At 25.5% G+C, this 22,769-nt stretch overlaps 5 protein-coding genes and 1 non-coding gene across 8 annotated transcripts; 3 read left to right on the top strand and 3 right to left on the bottom strand.

Annotated features, from left to right (window-relative positions):
* Positions 1 to 181: 181 nt before the first annotated feature.
* LOC124428139 (modular serine protease-like) lies at positions 182 to 4,662 on the bottom strand (the record flags this gene model as incomplete). The annotated part of the gene is made up of 8 exons (XM_046971878.1): positions 182 to 478; positions 554 to 866; positions 934 to 1,232; positions 1,841 to 2,062; positions 2,167 to 2,588; positions 2,673 to 3,065; positions 3,210 to 3,252; positions 4,614 to 4,662. Coding segments are annotated over 8 exons (1,998 nt in total), but the record flags the coding sequence as incomplete, so codon positions are not given.
* A 716-nt stretch (positions 4,663 to 5,378) lies between these two features.
* On the top strand, positions 5,379 to 5,451 carry Trnak-uuu. Its single transcript has one exon. It is a non-coding gene; the product is annotated as a tRNA-Lys (tRNA).
* Positions 5,452 to 5,642: 191 nt separating this feature from the next.
* LOC124425313 (ribose-5-phosphate isomerase) lies at positions 5,643 to 7,812 on the bottom strand. The gene is made up of 6 exons (XM_046965509.1): positions 7,562 to 7,812; positions 7,383 to 7,443; positions 6,812 to 6,927; positions 6,603 to 6,736; positions 6,373 to 6,514; positions 5,643 to 6,244 (listed from the first exon to the last, which is right to left on the bottom strand). The coding sequence occupies exons 1-6, from the start codon at positions 7,715 to 7,717 to the stop codon at positions 6,056 to 6,058; spliced, it is 798 nt and encodes a 265-aa protein (XP_046821465.1). The 5' UTR covers positions 7,718 to 7,812; the 3' UTR covers positions 5,643 to 6,055.
* A 700-nt stretch (positions 7,813 to 8,512) lies between these two features.
* On the top strand, positions 8,513 to 12,630 carry LOC124425281 (dynamin-1-like protein). 2 transcript variants are annotated; one of them, XM_046965495.1, is made up of 9 exons: positions 8,515 to 8,662; positions 8,854 to 8,964; positions 9,333 to 9,897; positions 9,979 to 10,226; positions 10,316 to 10,846; positions 10,957 to 11,139; positions 11,394 to 11,697; positions 11,799 to 12,010; positions 12,123 to 12,630. In XM_046965495.1, the coding sequence occupies exons 2-9, from the start codon at positions 8,863 to 8,865 to the stop codon at positions 12,177 to 12,179; spliced, it is 2,202 nt and encodes a 733-aa protein (XP_046821451.1). In that variant the 5' UTR covers positions 8,515 to 8,662; positions 8,854 to 8,862; the 3' UTR covers positions 12,180 to 12,630. The 2 variants fall into 2 exon arrangements, with proteins under 2 accessions (XP_046821458.1, XP_046821451.1); XM_046965502.1 differs by having other exon boundaries at positions 8,513 to 8,964; positions 11,445 to 11,697.
* Positions 12,631 to 12,939: 309 nt separating this feature from the next.
* Positions 12,940 to 16,225, bottom strand: LOC124425297 (SET and MYND domain-containing protein 4-like). Its single transcript, XM_046965503.1, has 4 exons — positions 15,955 to 16,225; positions 14,456 to 15,308; positions 13,672 to 14,317; positions 12,940 to 13,519 (listed from the first exon to the last, which is right to left on the bottom strand). Exons 1-4 carry the CDS (start codon positions 15,969 to 15,971, stop codon positions 13,011 to 13,013), a joined length of 2,025 nt encoding a protein of 674 aa, XP_046821459.1. The 5' UTR covers positions 15,972 to 16,225; the 3' UTR covers positions 12,940 to 13,010.
* Positions 16,226 to 17,115: 890 nt separating this feature from the next.
* On the top strand, positions 17,116 to 20,748 carry LOC124427638 (RUN domain-containing protein 1). Of its 2 annotated transcripts, none has more exons than XM_046970814.1 (10): positions 17,116 to 17,523; positions 17,655 to 17,839; positions 17,998 to 18,091; positions 18,200 to 18,367; positions 18,848 to 19,031; positions 19,123 to 19,217; positions 19,348 to 20,100; positions 20,205 to 20,302; positions 20,413 to 20,507; positions 20,611 to 20,748. In XM_046970814.1, the coding sequence occupies exons 1-10, from the start codon at positions 17,521 to 17,523 to the stop codon at positions 20,715 to 20,717; spliced, it is 1,782 nt and encodes a 593-aa protein (XP_046826770.1). In that variant the 5' UTR covers positions 17,116 to 17,520; the 3' UTR covers positions 20,718 to 20,748. The 2 variants fall into 2 exon arrangements, with proteins under 2 accessions (XP_046826770.1, XP_046826779.1); XM_046970823.1 differs by having other exon boundaries at positions 17,117 to 17,523; positions 18,851 to 19,031.
* Positions 20,749 to 22,769: the final 2,021 nt, after the last annotated feature.

Genomic DNA, 22,769 nt, shown 5'->3' with positions numbered 1-22,769 from the left:
GTAACGTGTGGTAAATAAAAATATACGATATTTATTTATAACATAATAATTAATGTTTATATATATATATATATATATATATATATATATATATATATGAGCAAGAAAAAGAATTGAAAATTATCTATGTTTTTAATGTATACAATTTATTGCTTTATTGGAATGATTAACAACTAATGAATTATATAAAATCAGTTTTATTATCAAATTTTATTATCAAATTATAGAAATGTGTTACGATGTGAATTATAACACATAGGAATTGGTTTAGATGATTCTAATCTGAGAATAATATCTTGAATCCAGATTATATGACTTGAAATACGTGTATTAAGAGCATATGAATAACTATAACAATGTTCACTTTTAGCTGATACCGTTATACCAAGACCAATACTAACAATACCTCTTAAAAACCACAAATCTCCATTTGGAAATACCAATCCTCCGCCACCATAACCATCACAGATGGATGTCCCTAGAATACATATATTGATCATTTATAAATATTTGATTTCATTTATTAATTTTTATTTAATATATTATTACTAACCATTTGTATTGCCCGCACAAAATTTGTCAGGCATTATGAACTTCTCAGATTCAGCATTGCTTGCAGATCTGCATTGATTAAAAGGAACATAGGGCAGTTTTACAGATCTTAGAAGAAAACTTGATGCTCCTAAAATGGTTCTACTGAATCCTGCAACTATCCCATATCCAAATTCAATAAAAGTTTCATCCAAACATGCTGGCAATAACAAAGCTGAGAATATAAATGGCACATCAATCTCTAAAATAGCTATGTCCCAACCATAATTTCCTTCTAAGCCCATATAATAACAGTTAACATAAATGTTCTTAACCTGAAAAATGATACATAATAAATTTTATCATTAAAATATTAATTAATAATTTTTTAATGTCCCATACTTGAGCCTTTTTAACAAAATGTGGATCATGTAGCGGAGAATCATAGTCACGAAAAATATTTCCAGTTGCTATATAATATCTTTTTGGATCATTTACTTTTTTATTTGTTTCATCAAAAACACAATGGGCTGCAGTGATAAGTAGATTATCTTTTATAATTGTTGCACCACAAGTAAATTCCTTTGGTCCATCTGGACTTTTTGTTTCATAGAGAGTAGCATGCCATGGAAGTAGAGAAATATCAATAGCATTGCCATATATTATGAGAGGTTTTGTGCTTGGAGTAAGAACTCCACATACTAAAAAAATATATTAAAATTAAAAATATTGTACATAATTGAAATAAGTAAAAAAAAATTTATAGTTACATACTACAACTTTTTAACAATGTTCTAATTTTTAATATTTAAAGTAGGGATTTATTTACTTTAATTTATTTTTGATAATATTTTAATTATTTATTATTACAATGTTTAATCATTTAACAAATTTTTCACGAAGTAAATAAATAAATTAAAAATATTTCATTGTATTATATTAAATAAATAAATATAATCTAATTCCATTTGGCTAAACCTTTTAGCATAAGTCAATAATTATAATATTTTTAATACGTGAATTATCTTAAATTGTTTGATAATCAAATTTGAAGATTTTTATCATAATATGTAATGTGCAAAATTCTATGGATGCATCTATCATAAAATCTTTTTTTCATATAATTGACAGTATTTAAATTTGAGTTAAGTATTCTAATATCAATTGTATGATTATTTGGATTATGAGTATTCGCATGTATTGGAATTTTTTACAACAAAACTTCATTTAAAGAAAATAATTGTTTCTTCATTACTAGTTTGTAATATTATACTGTCAGTCTCAATATCAAGATTAATAATTAGCATACCTGGGATACATTTTATTGGTTCTGGTTCCCATTGACCATTTTCGTTACATCTAATTTGATCTTTTGTACTTGATAGGAATATTCTATCTGGACGATAGCCGGTACGACAATTTAAATTTGCGATCGTTTTAGGTAAAACAGGAGATTCACAAACTGTCCATTTATCATTGTATGTACAAATAGCATTTGTTGATGCTGAAGTCAATGATTTACAAAGTATTTCTAAAATCATGAAAGATACATTTAGAAAATAATCAAACGTAATATAAATATAGTAATGTCGATAAATTTTTTTATTATAATGACATTTATGTTATAAATCTTACCAATACAATTTGGAATATTTAACCATTTACCCTCTAGATCACATAATACATAAGGGTAACCATTTATTTTATAACCAGGATTACAGGTATAAATCAAATAAGCACCACTATATAATTGTACACCTTGTTGCACGTCACAATTTTTTTGTGTTTGACATTGCGACTTATGTAATTGCCATTTACCATTTGCTGGCTGAGGAGGTACCAAACAATGAATTGGTCTTTTTGGGAACCATGGGGATAGCATTGATGTGTTACTTCTTGAAGGAGATATGGATATAATAGAAATTGGATTTGTTACAATTTTTGTGCAGAATTTTGGATCTTCGTCTGACCCATCCTCACAATTTATTATACCATCGCATTGTAAATTACCGTCTATGCAAGCCCCATAGTTGCAACGAAATAACAATTCATTGCAGCTAGAAAAAATTTAACGAGGAAACAATATTATCAGATATATATTATAGTTTATTAATATAATTAATTAAATTATATAATCTTACTTTAATGTTCCACATTTGGAAAATGTTTCATCAGAATGATCTCTGCAATCTACATTGCCATTGCACAATCTTTCAAAATCAATGCATTGACCATTATCACATTTGAATTGATTTATGGAACAACTTATAGAGGTTGTAATATTTTCCATGCTATGTAAACATTTAGCTAATGTTTCATCACTGTTATCAATGCAATCTTTTTTTCCATTACATATTAGATCACCATCAATACAAGCACCATAATTACATTTAAAGGCATATGGTGAGCATGTTAATTGTATTTTAGAACATACAGATTGCGTTTCATCCGATTGATCTTTACAATTTGCTTGTCCGTCACATAAAAACTCATTAGCTATACAATCTCCATTGTCACATTGAAAATTCTCAATGCTGTGAAACATATTAAAAAGTATGAAATAATATTTTCTAAATATAATATTTTTTGTATATACATATATATGTGTATATGTGTGAGTATATGTATATATATATATATATATATATATATGTACATGAAAAAATTTTCTTACTTACCCACAATTTCTTCTTTGTTGAGTGGATACAATATTTAAGAAAGCTATGAAAAATAAAGCAATTGTTCAATTGTAATCATTTTTTAAATAAGTTTGATAATAGAATTAATTTAAAATTTAAATGATATTAATTTAAAATTCAAAGACGTTTTACGGTCTTACAGTGCATGAAAATGCATTAAATTATATCTATTATAAGAATTTTATATTAATAAATATATAATAAAAAATATTTTTAATTCGAATAATAATAAATAGAATTATTTTTTTATCGATATACGTACATATCTATATCATTATGCAAAGTTTGTCAAATTTTTATTATTGATTTTAATTTATATATATATATATATAATATTTATTATATTATAGTTATAAATTAACATTTCCTTATGATCAGAGAGCTCAAAGTGACTGACTTTAATTACTCAATCGAGTGTGTAGATATGGTGTTGCATCTAATAAAAAAATATTCTAAAGAATATTGATTAATTTAAACAAATAAAATGACATATGTTAAAAAATAAAATTTTTTCATAAAATATCAATTGAAATTTTTAAAGTGTGATTAAACTTTTTCAAGAATTTTTGAGAGCGTCATAATAACGTTATTAATGTGATCCTCCAATTTATATATCCATAAATATTTATATATATATATATATAAATATCCAATTACGTAAAATAAGTATATAGAGAGTGTCTGTCCACATATGTTCACAAGTGAATATCTCGCAACTGATTGAAGTTACAAGGAAATTTATTAAGGAAAATTTGCAAATTTAATCATCCAGGAAGAACATCTAAACAAAATTTTTTTTAATCATGATCTTTTCAAGTTGTAAAGGTCAACATAGTTATTTTTGCTTCTTCTTCTTCATCTTCTTTCTTTTCCTTTTTTTTTCTGTTTTTTTCTTCTGTTTTTTTTTTTTTCTTTTTTTCTTTTTTCGTTAATAGATACGTATACTTTTTTTGGATATTTGTAATCGTAATTAAGTGTAATAAATAATTGTTAAATTGCATAAAAAATGCATCATTCACGAGATAATCGGCATATATATATATATATATATATATATATATATATTCAATTTCACATGTGTGTACAATTTCGCACGTGATAAATATTATTTTGTGTACGTTAAATTATAATAAAGATCTGTACAATACAATTTTATAAAAGAATAATATAATAATATTTCCTTTTATAAAACATCTATCGAAATATAAAACAGTATAAAATATTTGTATTACTTACTGCAAAATTTGATTAAAAAAAAATACTTTCGATAGATTGTCATAATAACGAAAAAAAAAAAGAAAGGAAAAAAGAAAAAGAAAAAATAAATAAATAAATACATAAAAAAAAATAGCAAAAATAAGAAAATAAATTCAAGACCGTAACTTTTCAAAATCGGTATAATATTTGTGAATAGTTTCGTATTGTGCCGTATTTATCATCTATTGGGATCCATCGTCAATCGTCTATATATACGTAAAAATCTTAATTATAATCATTAATTATAATTATGTGCTATCACGTAAAAAGAAGGAAAGAAACGTTAATATTTTAATACTAATAATATTCCATGCTATATTAGAAATTCTAAGAAAATCATTTTAAAAATTGTTTCGACGAGATTGATTAAGCTTTCTTTTCCTCGAGATATCTTCATTATCTTCCAGAGATTGTTATTATGTTACTTGAGTTTCTCTAAGAAATTATTTCCAAATTCAATATAATCTATTCTTATCTACTATCTCTTTTTTCAAACGAATAAAACTAAAAATTAATATCTTCGATAATTTTATAATTATTTAAACGACGTAATATAATGTAGATGGATTAAGATGAAATAATATTAAAATGATATAATACGTACTGATTAAACATTATGCGACTCTTAAAGCGCGTTATTATTATTAAATTATTAAATATAATAATAATTTCAATTTAATATTTCGATATAATTTAAATTTATATTCCTTCATGTTCCTTATTTATTCTTATATTTCTTATTAATTCTCATTTACTTTTATGAATTATTATTATTTGTAGGTGTCGCTGAAGTTACATATGCTATGAGGTGATGAACAATTTAAAAAAAAAAAATAAATATTTAAATCATGTAACTGATGAACATTCGTAAAAACACTTCGAATCGCAAGTGCCTGAATAGCTCAGTCGGTAGAGCATCAGACTTTTAATCTGAGGGTCCAGGGTTCGAGTCCCTGTTCGGGCGAAATTTTTTTTTCTTTTCTTTAAAATGATTTTATTACTATTATTATAGATTTATAGGATTTTCATTATAATTTGCATTATAATTAATAAAAGCATATATATATATATATATATATATATATATATATATTAAGTAAGAAGGAAAAAATTAAAAATAATAAAAAAAGAAAAAAAAAAAATGTAATCCAAGTGTTAAGTATCAAATCATATTTTATTATCTTTTATTCATTTAAATGTCATGGTGGTTTCTATTAATGTTCGATTAATACAAAATTATATATACACAAATATTTCCCATGGTTTCTACCAATAAATATATTCTAAATACAACTTTTTAAGTACAATGTAAAAAATAAATTTACATTTAAATATCGATAATATAAAAAAAAACAATATTCACAAATTCGTTAAAAAACAATCGTAATGTAAATCAGTCGAAACAAAACAATATTTAAAAAAATGCCTAATAATATATTAAAATGACTGTATAATATGAGAGAAAAAATTATATATTTAAAGGCAAGACATGAATTTCTTTAAATTCTGATAAAATCATATCGTGTAATATGAAAACTAACATTTGTCTATATATACAATAATTTTTTTTATGGTTGTTCCTTGATACTGCCATCTGCCATACCAAAATATGCTTTATTTGCCATTTTAATAAAAAGACCAGTCTCTATTACTCCAGGCATCAATAAAATTTCTTCATTGATTTTATTCCAATCGCTCAAATCTTGTGGAAAATGCCAATCCAAAATAAAATTACCATTGTCGGTTATTACAGGTCCCTGCAAAAAAAAACAAAAAAAAACAAAAAAAAAAGAAGAAGAAGAAAAAAGAATAATACACATGGAAAAAGTATTTTTTATATTAACATAGATAAACAAATTATATAAGATATAACATTAATATTTACAGCTTTAGCAACGGCCATTCTTATCTTTACGTCGCCACCATAATTATCTTCAATTCTATGTTGAATAGGAACATATGCCATGGGAACTACTTCGATAGGTATACCTTGCTTATATTGTTGTCCAAGTTTTTCCGAATGTTTTCTAAAATTTATTATTATCACATAAAATAATCAATAGAGAAATAGTCACGTCTTATTCTATTATAATTAATAATAATATTATTATTTACGTATAATCAGCTATAATAATAAATTCTTTGGCACATGAAGCGACAATTTTTTCTTGAAGCAAACATCCCCCACCACCTTTGATGATATTCATTTCAGCATCAACTTCGTCTGCACCATCAATGGCACAATCTAACTATGAAATATTATATAATAAATTATAAATTGTCGAACGAACAATCTATATCGAATGTTATAAAAATATTTATACCTTTGGAAAAGATTCTAAATCGCCTAATGTTAAATGATTATTCAATATCAATTGTCGAGCTTGATACGATGTAGGAATACAAACAACGTTAAGTTTTTCTTCCTTTACACGTTCGGCTATAAAAAAAAAAAAAAAAATTACACTTGTACTAAAAATATAAACTCTAAATCGTATATATGATATTAAACATCATGGTCAAAAATATATAATATAGATATGATTATATTATCCAAAGAATACATAAGGAAAAATCTTATTGTATGTTAAAAAGATCAAAGGTTAAGATTAGGGTTAGTAAGATAAAAGTTTTATACAGTACACACATAATTTATAATAATTATTTTATTATAATCTTAATATAATTTTATCAGGGAGAACATTTTATAAAACAATTAGTATTTGTAGAGTATAATAATGATTTAAAAAAAAAAATATTATTTCATGAAATTGAAAGAACTGAAAATATGTGTATATATATATATATATATATATATATATATATATATATATATATGAAGAAATATTATATACTGAGTACAATACCTGAAAAAATATTATTAATAATTCTTACCAAGTCTGTGTACAGCATGAATAATAGTAGATCCACTACCAATTCCAATTACGGTATTATCCTACAAATTAAATTCAATAATTATAATCAACGCAGATATCATTATGTTTTATTAACCTCTAAAAAATTTTTTTTGATATATCATTTTACGACAAAATAAAATAATATATATAAATTACCTTGACGTATTCGTCGATAGCTTTATAAGCAGCAATTTTTTTTGCCGTTTCGAGAGGTCCCATTTTTTCTAATATCTTTATATTATTAAATAAATATTTTCCATCGGTAAATGCACACGACAGAGCTTTCGCGCGTACTAATGTTTTTAAAATCATTGTCCACTATCGATATTTGTTTCGATATTGCCAACTTCATTGTTATGTTTTACCAACATAACGAATGTTTTACAACTTGCACTAAATGAAGTTTCCTATAAAAGAGACAAATTTTATTATGCAGAATTTAAACATACCTTTCTATTCGTATATGAAACTAAATGTCATATATACATATATGTATATATATATATATATAAGAATTTACGAATGAAGATGCTAAATGTTCAATATATCGATTATTTCATTCGATATCAAAGAATCTTCGATTCTTGGATATATCGTTAAATTGCTTTTATAGTTTTTCTTGACATTAAAAACGACACGCGTAAAATATTTAATCACTTACGTTTTAGTATAAATAACTTACAAAGACATTTGATAGAAATTAATATGATATTTATTTCTAAGATATTCCAATTATTATATTACATTTCGTCGATCGAATGTAAGAATATAAAGATGGACGAAAAGAATTTGATAATTTGTTGAAATTGACACGTACCACTTTGAATCGATAACGATCATTTTGATAAAAATTCATCTATTTCTTTGATTATAAAGGAAGATAATTTTTTTTTTTTTTTAATAGAAATATATTGACAAATATTTTAATACTATGTTATCACACTTATACATATATATATATATATATATATATATATATATATATATACACATAAACATATGTATCATAAGTATACTTAATTTTTGCTTATAAATAATTAAATACGTACGTATGTATGTATGTATATTTTATGTTACATATGTAATACATAGAGAGATGCAAGAATAGAAAATGCGCACGCGTTTGCGAATAATGGAAACTTGTAACGGGTGGCTCCCCTGAGTGATCCAAAGAAAGAGTGGTATAATGTTGAATTCGTTTCTAACGAGATTTATTAAGGAATGTGATATCACTTCAATTATATATGAATTAATTTGGTAAGAAATATTTTTAACTAATTAATTAATTGTCAAATTGACATCTCGATAAAAAAAAATCTAAAAGTATTCGAATTATTAAACGAATGATAAAATACGTATTAATGGTCAAAGTCTGTTCGTTAAATCCTTAACCGGTTGAGTGAGAATATTTATTTGATTCGATCGATTTGATATATACGTTTATATAGCTGAACACAATGGAAGCTTTAATACCAGTAATAAATAAATTACAAGATGTATTTAATACTGTTGGTGCAGATGCTATTCAGCTTCCACAAATAGTTGTCTTGGGAACTCAGGTTAGTCAATATTTTAAATATAAGCATGTAACACATGATAATTGCTCCAAATTGTAACATTAAATTTGCTTTTGATTCTTTCTTCCTTTGTTCTCATTGTCATGAAAAAAAATTCGAATATTTATATATACGATGATACGATGACATCATTGTAATGCAAAATTATTATTTACAATGATTAAATAATAAGAAAAAGAATTGTAAAAATTGTTGTTAACAAATATCGCAGAATTTTTTTATTCAATTTTGTTATTCTTCTTTTTTGCCTTTTCCTTCTTTTAATCAAAATATTCGTAGCATAGAATTTCTCTTTGTCGATTCTATTGAATTAATTCAATACAAATATATTATTTTCAATTTGTTTTTAGAGTTCTGGCAAGTCATCTGTAATAGAAAATATAGTAGGCCGTTCGTTCCTTCCTAGAGGAACAGGTATAGTAACTCGTCGACCATTGATACTTCAACTTATATATACACCGAAGGAAGATAAAGAACATCGTAGTGCAGAAAATGGAACAATGGATTTGGAAGAGTGGGGTACATTCCTGCATAAAAAAAATAAGATCTTTAGAAATTTTGATGATATACGTAGTGAAATTGAAGCAGAGACAGATCGTACAGCTGGATCAAATAAAGGAATTTGTCCTGAACCAATCAACCTTAAAATCTTTTCAACTTCAGTCGTTAATTTGACGCTTATAGATTTGCCTGGTATTACAAAAGTGCCAGTAGGAGATCAACCTGAAGATATTGAAAATCAAATTCGTCAACTTGTATTGGAATACATATGTAATCCTAATTCCATCATTTTAGCAGTTGTCACTGCTAATACAGATATGGCCACAAGTGAAAGTTTAAAACTTAGTAAAGATGTAGATCCGGATGGTAGGCGTACTCTTGCTGTTGTTACAAAATTAGATCTTATGGATGCAGGTATATTTATTTTAATAAAATGTTATTCTATATATTAAAGGATCATTAAAACTTTTATTTCATTTCTTTTGATAATAATAGGAACAGACGCGATAGATATATTGTGCGGTAGGGTAATTCCTGTTAAATTAGGAATCATTGGTGTAGTTAATCGTTCGCAACAGGACATAATAAGTAATAAAAGTATTCAAGATGCATTAAAGGACGAAGCTATATTTTTACAACGCAAATATCCAACATTAGCAAATAGAAATGGTACACCTTATTTAGCTAAAATGTTGAATCGATTATTAATGCATCATATACGTGATTGTTTGCCAGAATTGAAGGTAACTAATGTCATTTAAATTCTATATATTAATGCTATTCATATAAAATTGCTAATAATTGTTAATATAATTTGTTGCTTTTAAATTAGACAAGAGTTAACGTTATGGTATCACAATTTCAAACATTACTCTCTTCTTATGGTGAAGATGTCGGAGATAAAAGTCAAACTTTATTGCAAATTATTACGAAATTTGCAAGCAGTTATTGTTCTACCATTGAGGGAACTGCTAGAAATATTGAAACTACCGAGTTATGTGGCGGTGCACGGATATGTTATATATTTCATGAAACATTTGGCAAAACCCTTGACTCTATCCATCCACTTGCTGGTCTAACTAAGTTCGATATTTTAACTGCCATACGAAATGCAACCGGCCCAAGACCAGCACTTTTTGTACCCGAGGTGTCCTTTGAATTATTAGTTAAAAGACAAATAAGAAGGCTGGAAGAACCCTCTTTACGATGTGTAGAACTTGTACATGAAGAAATGCAAAGCATTGTACAACATTGTGGTACCGAGGTACAACAAGAAATGTTACGATTCCCTAAATTACATGAAAGAATTGTTGACGTTGTTACACATTTATTAAGAAGACGTCTCCCTACTACTAATCAGATGGTATAATTTTCACTTCTTAATTTTTTCTTTTCTTTTTTTTTTCTTTTTTCCTCTTCTTCTATCCAGAATATTATTTGTATATATTTCTCTTTGAATTTATTTTTATAAAGGTAGAAAATTTGGTTGCTATAGAATTAGCATATATTAATACTAAACATCCAGATTTTCATAAGGATGCAGCATTTGTGTCTTCGTTATTAAAAAATGCAGATATAGATAATATTAAACATAATAGAAAATTACCTTCTATTAACAACAACTCTACATCTGGTGTTGCGATACCTACAGAAACTGTAAGTAAAATTTAAATAAATCATGATTTTATGTAATTAGTTTTATATTGTTCTAATAATACGTCTAATCGTACGTTTGATTGTTTAATTAATTAATTTTGAAATATGAAATTTTAATAACAAAACATATACTTAATTATGCATCTTTTTCTTTGTCATTCCATTTTCTTCTTTTTTTTCTTTCTTTTTTTTTTTTTTTGTTTTTTTTTGTTTTAATCCACCCCCTTACTAATCATCCACCATGTCTATAACAGAATGCAAAATTGACCAACAGTCAAGATGAGTTGACATCTTTTTCTGAGCAGAATAAAAAGATGCATGCGCAACAAAATCATTGGTTACTGAGTAATATATTACCGCAAGAAAGAACAGAATCTATTACTTCTGCTGAAGGATCTCCGAGTAGAAATTCAGGAAATATTTCTCCTCAGCCAAATGTAATGCTCGAAATACAAAGATCATCGCCACAACAAAAGCCGGTTAATTTACTTCCTGAAGTGCCAATGCAAATTCAACGTAAATTAAGTGAACGGGAGCAACGAGACTGTGATGTTATCGGTAATTATAAAAAGTCTTTTGATATATATATATATATTTATTTATTTATTTATTTATTTATTTATTTAATTCGATATTATAAAATGTATTATATTTTTTAGAGCGACTTATCAAATCATACTTTTATATCGTACGTAAGTCTATACAAGACAGCGTACCCAAAGCAGTAATGCATTTCCTAGTCAACTATGTAAAGGATAATTTACAAAGTGAACTTGTAACTCATTTATATAAATCCGATCAGGCTGAAGCCTTGTTGAATGAAAGTGAACATATTGCTATTAGACGAAAAGAAGCAAGTGACATGTTAAAGGTATATTCATTAATTATATGTCTAATACTAATGTTGTATCACTATAATGACGATCTCGAATTTGATAATTTATTTTAATTAATTATATTAAACTTCTCTATTTTCTTTATAGGCATTGACTCAAGCGGGTCATATTATCAGCGAAATTCGTGAAACGCACATGTGGTAATAATTTAATTAATAAAAACCACAATAGCATCAGATCATAGATTAAAATAGGTATTATTATTGTGTTTGGATAGATAAGTCAATGAATGCAATTATGTATATGCTGAAACACTGTACAAAATTTTTATTCTTCATGCAAACGAAACTTTTAGAACAATGAAGTAATAATTTTTGTCATCCCAGGCAATTACACTAAGTTTTAATGTATGATAAGGATAAATCATGCACTACTTTGTTGTATATATATCTGGGATTGTTTAAATACCATAAAATGGAAATATTGCATTTAATATTATCAATGTTATGAGATGTCAAGCATGTACTAACAAACGAAAGTTATGCTTTTTTCCATTTTTTTTTTAATAATTTAGTACAGTATTACCACACAATGATTGCACAACAACAATTGAATATTAAATCGCCGGAAATACATGAGGCTACATGGTATAAAATTTGAAATTTTTCTTTTAGAACAGTTTTTCTTTTTTAAGATGATTGTAAATGAATGATAATTTCTCCATTTATTTATTTATCTTTAACTGTATATTTTTTTTCTCTTTTTTTTTTTCTTTTCTTTTCTTTTCTTTTCTTTTCTTTCTTCCTTTAAATTACACCTTTTTATTTCTTTACATATTTTATCATTATTTATGAGACATATAATATGAACAATCGGATAAAGATAAAATAGAGAAAATATTAAGAAACTTACTTCACAATTGTCTTGTAGATAATATCTAGATTTTAAGATTGAATATGATATGTAAAAAAAAAAAAAAAAAAAAAAAACAGAAAGAAAAAAAAAAAGAAAAATCATACAAGAATTAGTTCTATATTAATTTATAGAAATGCAACCAAAGAAATTATAACATTGAATGAGGCATTGCTGTGTTTTGATAGACTCTATGTTAGGTGCTTCCAAAAATCTTTCAACTAAGTCTATATGATCTAATAATTGATTTAATGCTTCTTTATAGCAACCTTGATACATTTTAGAAATTGCATTTACTCTCCTTTCGATAGATCTGCGAAGTTGCTTATTTAATTTCCCATAGTCTAATTTTTCATTACATTGCGAACAATGTTTAATTTTATGCATGCTGTTTTTTATCTCGTTAAATGAATAACCAGTTTTAAAACATGTTTTGCATTTATAATTAAGAGTATCTTGCAATGGGAATTGCCAATTATATTTGCAAGCATCGCATTCGCAAACAAAATTATATTTTTTCCTCAAATACTCGCGCCTTGCCAACTTTTCTTCATTAAGAAATTGTGGACCGTAACAATCAAGTATCTCATTACCTTTGGCAATGCAACGTAATGCTCTTACAACAACTTTTCCTATAAAAGGATATATTTCTTAATTGTTTGTCAGTACAGTGCATATATTTAATTTTAATTAAATATGAAATTGAATATAATATAATATAATATGTATATATATATATATATATATATATATATATATATTTATATATATATATATCACTTACCAGATGGATAAGAATGTCGAACTATATTAGGATAACAACTATGATTTGTAAGACTGACTGTGGTGTAAATAGCACATCCTACATTTCTTGGTTCCCAAACGTGCGTTATTCCATTGTATATGTTTTCAATAATTTCATAAGCATTACAATTAATAGCTTGCAAATGTTGCAACGTAGCCGTCGCTAAAGCAATGAATTTTTCATTATCCAATGAATCAATTCCAATTTCATCCAAGGAAAAAAATAAACACTTGGCTATAAACACTGCTTCTATACTGCGAATAGCATTTACATTAGGATCTACATTCGTACAATGTGTTTCTAATTGTAAAACAGTTGTGTAATCTAATGGATCATATATTTTATTTGTATTTGATATAACAGTGTGTTTTTCTTTCGACTGATGTTGCTTAAAAAATTCTGTATTAAGACTGGATGGTTTGTGCTTTGTTTCCGTATCATTATGTTTTTTCTCGTTTGGATATAAAACTGCAATCAAGGTAGTTCTATAAGCCAACAAAAGATGGGATAATTTATTTTTTCCTTGATTAAATCCTTCTTCTAAGAAAAGATTTAATATCATGCATTCATATTTATGATACATCTCCCATGACTCTTTGCGACAAGTTTCTGTGCAATAAGAAACCTAAAAAGAAAGTATATTTCCGGAATATGGATGCAGCGCTGAACTTCATAATGATATAAAGAGGGGTAAAAAAAAAAAAGTTAATTATTAAACTATTTATCACTCTTGTGCACACACAAGATCATGCATAATACTAACTGTTTGACACATACGGCAAGGAATTCTAACATTGTCTTCCAATTTAAGGGAACTGTAACAATGCAAGCAATTCCTATCAAGTGCCTCTTTATCTATGCTGGAGGAAAAGGGCTGATCGACGATTAGAATACTTCCTGCGCAAATATCTCTGGTTGCTACAAGATGCCTGCCTCTGTTATTGTCAAATTGAAATGCTACCGCATCGGAACAACTTTTCAAACTGCTGTTTAACTTTCCATGCACAGTAGGTGTTGATACGACATTTTTTACTGTTGTTATTTCGGCAGAAGAACAATGCATAGCACTGCTATTTCCACGTGTTTTCTTTTTTCGTCGAATAGTTATTTCCAGCTTTCTAGAGCACTCATGTTTAAGATGAAAACATTCCTTTTTATATACTAAGTAAATATTTTTATTTTCTGCATCCTTATCATAAAAGCTCAAAGGAAGTGCTAACATGCATTCGCAATCTTTAAGACACCTTAACCAAGCTCCCAATTTATACCAATGCTTTGCGCGCTCTAAAAGAGCATTCATAAATATTAAACTACATGCACTGGCTGCAAACAGTGCTTCAGTAAGAATATTACATGCTTTACTTTCCTCATCCATTTTATTTTTCCCTTCTTTCATTATATCAAGTGATTTCTGATAAAGCAATGCCGCTTGCTGATCATTCTTACCCTTATATGACTTAGTTATTTTTGTATTCAATACACATGGTAATTCGATTATAACACTAATCATCCCTTGTCTATCTCCCTTTAATGAAAATTCTTTAAAACGGCTTATAAATGGTTCCATCGTTACAGTATCATATGCTTGCCGATAAAAATTGATAAATATACTGCCACTATAATAAATTTATTGATGAATTAATAAATACAATGTATGTATTATATTAAATAATCAAAAAATAGATTCAGTTGTATGTGCAATTTATCTTTGTTTTGTATATTTAATATGTTATATATATATATATATATAATATATATATATATATATGGTATTTGATATAAAATGTTATCAAATGGTATATATATATATATGTGCGTGTGTGTGTGTGAATGTGTATGTATATACATATTATATTTATATAGTCTTAATTTATAATGATATTACTTAATTTATGTGTTTAATATTTTGTTTATAAATTTTTTTTCTTCTCGAATTTAAAACAAACAGATAAAACTATCAATTTTGTATAATATAATATGATTTACTTTTTATCAAGACTGATAATATGTATACATACATACATACATATGTATATATATATATATATATATATATATATATATATATATATATATATATATATATATATATATATATATATTAATTTACATAATTTGTATGAAAATGTAAATACATGATATCATGATAAAATAACATTAATTAAGCTTTAGACGTTATTAATTGCTATAATTGATAAGATAGAGAAAGAGAAAAAGAGATAAAGGTTTTAAAATAAAAAAAAGAATTATTTTTTCACTTACTGATTTGCCATAGTCATTTTTAGATATTATTTGTTAGTGATCCCTCAATTTGTATCACGACGATTGTCGTACTTGTATATTCTCTCGAAGGCGGTTTACTAATGTGACGATTTCTAAAATTAGATACCGAAGTTGCTGTTAAAATATCTGCCTCGTATAAAGCGTCCGGTGAATGCTAAACATAATGTACAATATCAAAGAACTTTTTATAATTGTAATTCATTTCTTCCTTTTTTTTTTCTCTTTCTCTCTCTCTCTCTCTCTCTCTCTCTCTCTCTCTCTCTCTTTCTTTTTCTCTCAATGTATATGAATTAAAAATTATTGTCAATATGAAATAATAAGAGATTAATAATTAAATAAGAAATACTTGAAAATTTGTTATAAAAAAGAAAAAAAAAAAAGGAAAATATTTACGAGTTCTCTTTTATTACGTTCATATATATATGCGATTTTAATTGCATATATCAAAGAATAATCAATTACTTAAAAGTTCTATAAATGTACAGGTAACAAACGAGACATTATATAAATTATATTTAGATTATCTGGATTTCGTGAATGCAAACAAGTATAAATGAATGATTTTTAAGAACGATGTTAATCGATTATGATTTTTTTTTTGGTTTTTTTTCTCTTTTTCTTTTTTTTTTTTTTCCTTTTATTTGTATTATTATTATTATTTTTTTTTTCTTACAACGAAACAAAGAAATATACGAATTAATGAGAAAATCTTTTTTTGATCATCTTTCTTTTAAATCATCATCATCATCATCATCATCATCTTACTCAAAGACAATTGCTTTTGATAAGTACAGCTTTAAATATAATTCTATAAGATTTTGACTTTTGAAAATGGTAACAATTGCCGCGTTTGATAATTTAAAAATATTAGCGCGGGAAAATATTATAGATCATAAAAAAAAAGAAAAAAAAAAAATTGGAAAAAAGAGATTTTAACATAAGTCCCTATTCAATGTTGATCCTACAATTTATTTTTTGAAGTATTACCAAACTGTTTTCGTGAAACACGAATGTTAAAAAATGATTATAAAAAGAGACAGACGGTAAAGTAGATCACGAAATGATGGTAAAGAAGATTTGAGTAATGATTTTAGGTTACTCTCGTCAAATCTATAGTACAATACTTTATGTCTGCGTTCTAAATATACGATACATAAAATCGATTTATTTTAGCCTAATTCCTAAAATTATAACATATCCATGAATTAGTAAATTATTACGATAATATTTAATATCAAAACGTTTTCGTAATGATTTTAAATACGATATCGTACATTTTTATATAAAGTTTGGAATTTTATTGAAAAGTAAGAAAGAAGGAAAGAAAGAAAGAACGAAAAGATATTATTTTCCCGCCCGCCTACGCGCTTAAAAATTATCCTCTTCGATGTCTTCTCACAATACAAGTGACGTCTCTGGTTATACACGTGCGCAGAAGTTAATTCATGGATTAAACACGATAATATCTTGTACAATAGTCTTAAAGTAGATTATTGTTCATTATTTCTATTGAATGTGTTATGTGGAGGATATTAAGAAAGCATTATGGTAAAGTAACAAAATGATAAATGTATAAAAGAAATTATTTATAGGATAATAATTCAATGATATAATATATATGATTTGATATAACGTGTCGTATGATCTTTTTTTGCTTTTCTTTTTTTTTTTTTTTTCAGGAACAAGAAGAGATGTTAACGTATCAGGTAATTAATACCATTGAACGTAAGACTTGTGAAAATGATGATATTGAGAATTCTGACGAAAGTGATAGACCATCGGGTGAGAGATGGGCTCCCGTTGGGGCTAATGACGGGGACAATGACTTTGGTGATGAATATAAATACGTTGATAGTATAGGAAAGTGAGTAGATGATTTGAACGAGACATTTTCTTTTTCCCTTCTTTTTCTTTTTTTTTTTTTTTATTTTTTTTTTTCTTTTTTCACCCTTAAATCTCATAACGTCCTCCTTTTTTTTTTCTATCTTACAAATGATATCCTTTTTTATTTGATACTTTTAGCCTTTCAAACGACATGGAAAGATTAAAGATTTTAGAAGAGGAACAAGAGATGCTCAATTCGTCTCTCATAGCATTGACTACACATTTTGCACAAGTAGGTACAATTGGTGTTCCTTTTTCTTTTTTTTTTTTTCTTTTTTTTTTTTTTCAATCTAAATAATAATACGATTATGTTTCTTATAAATGTATAATTTTCTTTAAGGTACAATTTCGTCTACGACAAATTGTAGACGCACCGACTAACGAAAAGGAGACATTGCTCAAGGAATTGGAAGAGTTTGCTTTTAGAGGTATACCTGATGTACCAAATAATTTATTATTTGAAAGCAGATCTAATACACCTATTTCTCCAACGTCTTGTAAAGATAATGTAAGTTACAAGTTGAAATTATTTTTCTTCAAATTTTAATAACGTTTTCTATTATATATGTATATATATATATATATCGCTTTTTTATTTATTTCTTTATTTATATTACGTTTTTTCTTTTTTTTTTTTTAATTTAATCTATTTACTTTTCATTATTTTTTATTTATTTGCTCTTTTTTATGTTACACCATATGAGACATATAATAAATCTTTTTTATGAATCTACAATGAACTGCTTTTATCATTTTTTATCCTTCTATTTTTTTCTTTTTCCTATATACTAATTTTAATCACATCTTTAAATGCACTTGAAAAATTTGTACAGAAAATGCACATGTATATTATGTATATTACCGAAACAGTTAGTATTTGCTTAATTTTTTTAAAGGTAATTATGATTATTTTTTTTTTTTTTTACTTATATTATATTTAATGCGTATAGATGTAATTTAAAAAATTTCTAAACATATCTTAATTCAGCAGATTGGAAGCATGATTAATGACATAGATATGGAATCTAAAATGGCATTACAGAGAACTAAACAAAGGGAATTAATTAGTCAGTTAAAATCACAATTGGAAGATTTAGAAAAGTATGCGTACGAAATGGGTGATGCAGATTTACCGCAAAGCGTTGTCTTAGAACGTCAAAGTATAATAATCAGTAAGTTATAATATATATAGAATGATTTAAATTATTTTACAATTTTATAATAATATATATATATATATATATATATATATTTTTTTTTTAGATCACTTGAAGGAAAAATTAAATTTCAATGTAGACGATTTATGTAAGTTACCAGTAGATGATTTAAGGTGGCAAGTTGATTATGCAATAAGTCAAGTGAGTTTATTTTTTCCTTTTCTTTTTTTATTTATGTGATTTCTTTATTACTTTTTTCCTCCAAATATTTGGGAAGAATTCTCATTTACATTTCAGATCATAATTTAACGTAATATACCTTGCATTACAGATAGTTAGCCCTTTGAAAATGAAGGAACAATTGGTGTCACAATTGAAAACACAAATTGCTGATTTAGAACGTTTTATAAATTATCTTCAAGGAGAAGTGAGTACGGAAACGTTGGCATGCACATGCGCTTGTCCGGTACATACAAATGGTTCTGGCTCATTTAATCATACTAAAAGATTTGGGAAAAGGGCAATAGATAACGAAAGTAAAACTAAAACATTGAATACTGTTAAAAAGGTCGTAACACTCTTACATATGTTTATAATATCACAATTGGGATGTGGTAGCGAACGGGTACGAAGAAATTTGAATAAAAATTCAATATATAATTGGCGTGATTTAAGAACTAGATTAGATATTGCAGTTGAGCACGTTTTAAGTACTATAATAGAAAACGAACATCAGCTTGAGGATGATGACGTAGGTGGGGACGAATACACATCTGATTCGGATTCTGCATCAACTCATTGTAATGCAAAACTAACATCTGCCATAAGGAAGCATCTAGCAGCTTCCATTAGAGATTTGTTACAACATGGTTTAATGTCTGATCTACGTTCTAACAGTGTAGTGCCATTTATGGGATGTTTCCATCAAAGAAGTCCTTCCTCTGCTAATTTTATGCATGCTTGGGAACTTATTTTAAAATATTACGAAATAAAAAATGGCCATTATTATAATTCCAGTCCGGCGCAAAAATTATCGCAAAGCTTTAATTTAGATCTTGTTGGTAAGGCTACATCTGCCAAACAGGTAAATTTTTTGTTTTGTTCAATCAATTAATTAATTAACTAATACAAAAGAATTCTTTAATAATCATAATTGTATTTTAAATATAATTCATTTATTACTTTTAGAGTTTATTAATTACCATAGGGAATATTATTGCTTCGCATAGCCCTTATAAACGAAGCCGTGATTCACATTTTAAAGCATTTATATGTGCAGCTTTAAAGTAAGTAACATTTGTTCTATCTCAAATTCTTTAAAAAAAAAAAAAAAAAAAATATATAAAATCGACTTAATTATGCATATTTGACTGTATACATTAATTTTTAATTCTAGTGCAAATAAGTTGGTGGTTTGGCTAAAGCTCATTTTACAATGTCAATATCTTTTAGAATGTCATTACACGTCATGGAGTTATGTAGTGAAAACAGGTATATCTAATTCTGTATATCTATTTTGTACATTATGATAATTTTCCCTTTTTTTTTCTTTCTTTTTTTTTTTTTTTTTTTTTTTCTTTTTTCTTTCTATTAGGATTTCAAGATGCATTTCATACTCTCGACAAACTTACAAGATATAAGTTCGATCTGCCAGTTGATTTAGCTGTACGTCAATTTCAAAATATAAAGGACGCATTTTGATTGATGGAAAATAAAGTTACATCGATTATGATCCTTGTATAAAAATATTATAATTATTAATAAGAACAAAAGAAAGAAAGAAAAACAAAAAGAAACGTCATGTGACATTCCTCATATGATAAGTACAATTATAGGTGAAAGATAATATTAGTAGAGTGTACCAATTCGAATAAGTTACTGAAATTTTTTTAATCTAAAAGTTATTGCAATCATAAGTATTATCGTGGATTAATTTTTAATCAGTATTTTTTATTTTTTTTTATTTTTTTTTTATTTTTTTTTTTTTTTCCATTAGTTCCTATGTGCTCGTAAAAGTTCATCATTTATGAAATCTGCAATAAATATCGAATAATTTCTATCTTAAGATATCATTATAAGAGATTATATATATATATATATATATATATGTATTATCAATATTTATCATATATTATTTAACACATTCCTTTTTTTTTTCTTTTTTTTTTTTCAATTTAATTAATTAGTAATAATCTTTTCGAAAGAATATTACATTTTATCATTATCAAAATATATGTTATCACAAATATATAATTAATCTGGAAATGGATGTATACAAGTGCCTGTATATATACAGAGCAATCATTATATACAGTGGCTTATTACAATACATATTTGCACGCAGTAAAGTCAAACATAATATGGACTGAACAATACAATTATTAACAGAAATTTATCTTTCCAAATACTTACATTATACGCAATCGACAATTTAATACATGCATTTAGAATATTGCATATATTATTTGCACAAAGTAAGAACAAACATAACAAATAAAAGAATAAGAATTAAAAAATAATAATAAATAAATAAAAAAAGACATTGCAAATAAACGATCAGTTATATATTCGTAGAAAGTCAGAAAAGTAATTTTAATTATGTATTTCATTTGTGTAATAATAAATAGTCACTTATGTTTAATAATGAATTTTAAACCAAATTAAAAACCAAAGAATTATATTTATTTCTTAGAAGTAACATTACAATTATATATGAACAAAAAATTATCATTGTCAACCACACTTAGTCTTTAAGTAATTATAATCATTAAATTTTCGAAACTCTGCGAGATATTATTTTATGAGATATTATATTAAATAGATCGTTCAACTAGATTATGTACATATGTAGCCAATATTTTATCAATTTTTTATATAATATCAATATTGTGCGATCTACGTATGACAAATTTTACGATTTATTTAAAAAATAACTTTACTATATATAATTTATTATTTATATATTTGTCGAGTAATTTTGTTTCCACGAAACTTATATCGTCTTGTATTCTAAATGAAATCTCTTTTACATAGTATTATCAATTAAGTCTAACATAATGCTCACATATGTACATGTCTTTTTTTTATTTTTTTTTTTTTTTTAATTGCATACCTTCTTTATTAGTTTATATTACATACAACAAATAATTATTAATTAAAGATGAAGTCTGTCGTCTATATCAACTTTTTAAAAAATGTATACAAATTGCATCAATCTTATATAATTTTATCTGTACATATGTGTAGTAATTTTTTGTTGAATATAAGAGAAAAAAAAATTTTATCAATTATATCATAAACATCATATATTAATTAATTGATAAAAGCTTTTATCCAAAGGTCTAAATATCTATATAAATTAATTGAATAAATAAAATAAATATCTCTATCTGTAAACTATTAATTCAATATGAAATAAAAATTAATCTTACACCAATTTATGATAATATATTTATTTCCCAATCTGTTATTGTTCATTATTAGGCTACGAATTAAAATCAAAAACAACAAATATGAAAGTGGTTGTTTATTCTTTTTTCTTTCTTTTTTTTTTTTTTTTTTTTTGTAAAAGTACATCAGTAAAAGTTTGTAGCAGATTTTTTTTCAACATGTTTGTAATATAATATCATTGTTGACTCCGCGATATACATTGACGATGAAAATATTTCATAGATTAAAAAATAAAATAAAATGATTAAAATTAATATATACTTATAGCTCCATACAGTAATGATAAATATTATAATTATAAGA

Source organism: Vespa crabro, chromosome 1 (assembly GCF_910589235.1).
Source record: "Vespa crabro chromosome 1, iyVesCrab1.2, whole genome shotgun sequence".
In the NCBI taxonomy this organism is placed as follows: domain Eukaryota; kingdom Metazoa; phylum Arthropoda; class Insecta; order Hymenoptera; family Vespidae; genus Vespa; species Vespa crabro.
This window is presented reverse-complemented; position numbering and strand designations above follow the sequence as displayed.

Excerpts from the sequence above, each read along its gene's own strand:
- LOC124425313 (XM_046965509.1), bottom strand. The coding sequence starts at position 7,717 with ATGATTTTAAAAACATTAGTACGCGCGAAAGCTCTGTCGTGTGCATTT. Across the intron at positions 7,444-7,561 it reads CTATCGACGAATACGTCAAG|GATAATACCGTAATTGGAAT; the intron begins GTAATTTATATA and ends TTTAATTTGTAG. Across the intron at positions 6,737-6,811 it reads ATTTAGAATCTTTTCCAAAG|TTAGATTGTGCCATTGATGG; the intron begins GTATAAATATTT and ends AATATTTCATAG.
- LOC124425281 (XM_046965495.1), top strand. The coding sequence starts at position 8,863 with ATGGAAGCTTTAATACCAGTAATAAATAAATTACAAGATGTATTTAAT. Across the intron at positions 8,965-9,332 it reads TAGTTGTCTTGGGAACTCAG|AGTTCTGGCAAGTCATCTGT; the intron begins GTTAGTCAATAT and ends ATTTGTTTTTAG. Across the intron at positions 10,847-10,956 it reads TCCCTACTACTAATCAGATG|GTAGAAAATTTGGTTGCTAT; the intron begins GTATAATTTTCA and ends ATTTTTATAAAG.
- LOC124425297 (XM_046965503.1), bottom strand. Across the intron at positions 14,318-14,455 it reads CTTGCCGTATGTGTCAAACA|GTTTCTTATTGCACAGAAAC; the intron begins GTTAGTATTATG and ends CTTTCTTTTTAG. Across the intron at positions 13,520-13,671 it reads TCGACATTCTTATCCATCTG|GAAAAGTTGTTGTAAGAGCA; the intron begins GTAAGTGATATA and ends ATCCTTTTATAG.
- LOC124427638 (XM_046970814.1), top strand. Across the intron at positions 18,092-18,199 it reads TGACTACACATTTTGCACAA|GTACAATTTCGTCTACGACA; the intron begins GTAGGTACAATT and ends ATTTTCTTTAAG. Across the intron at positions 19,218-19,347 it reads TTGATTATGCAATAAGTCAA|ATAGTTAGCCCTTTGAAAAT; the intron begins GTGAGTTTATTT and ends CTTGCATTACAG.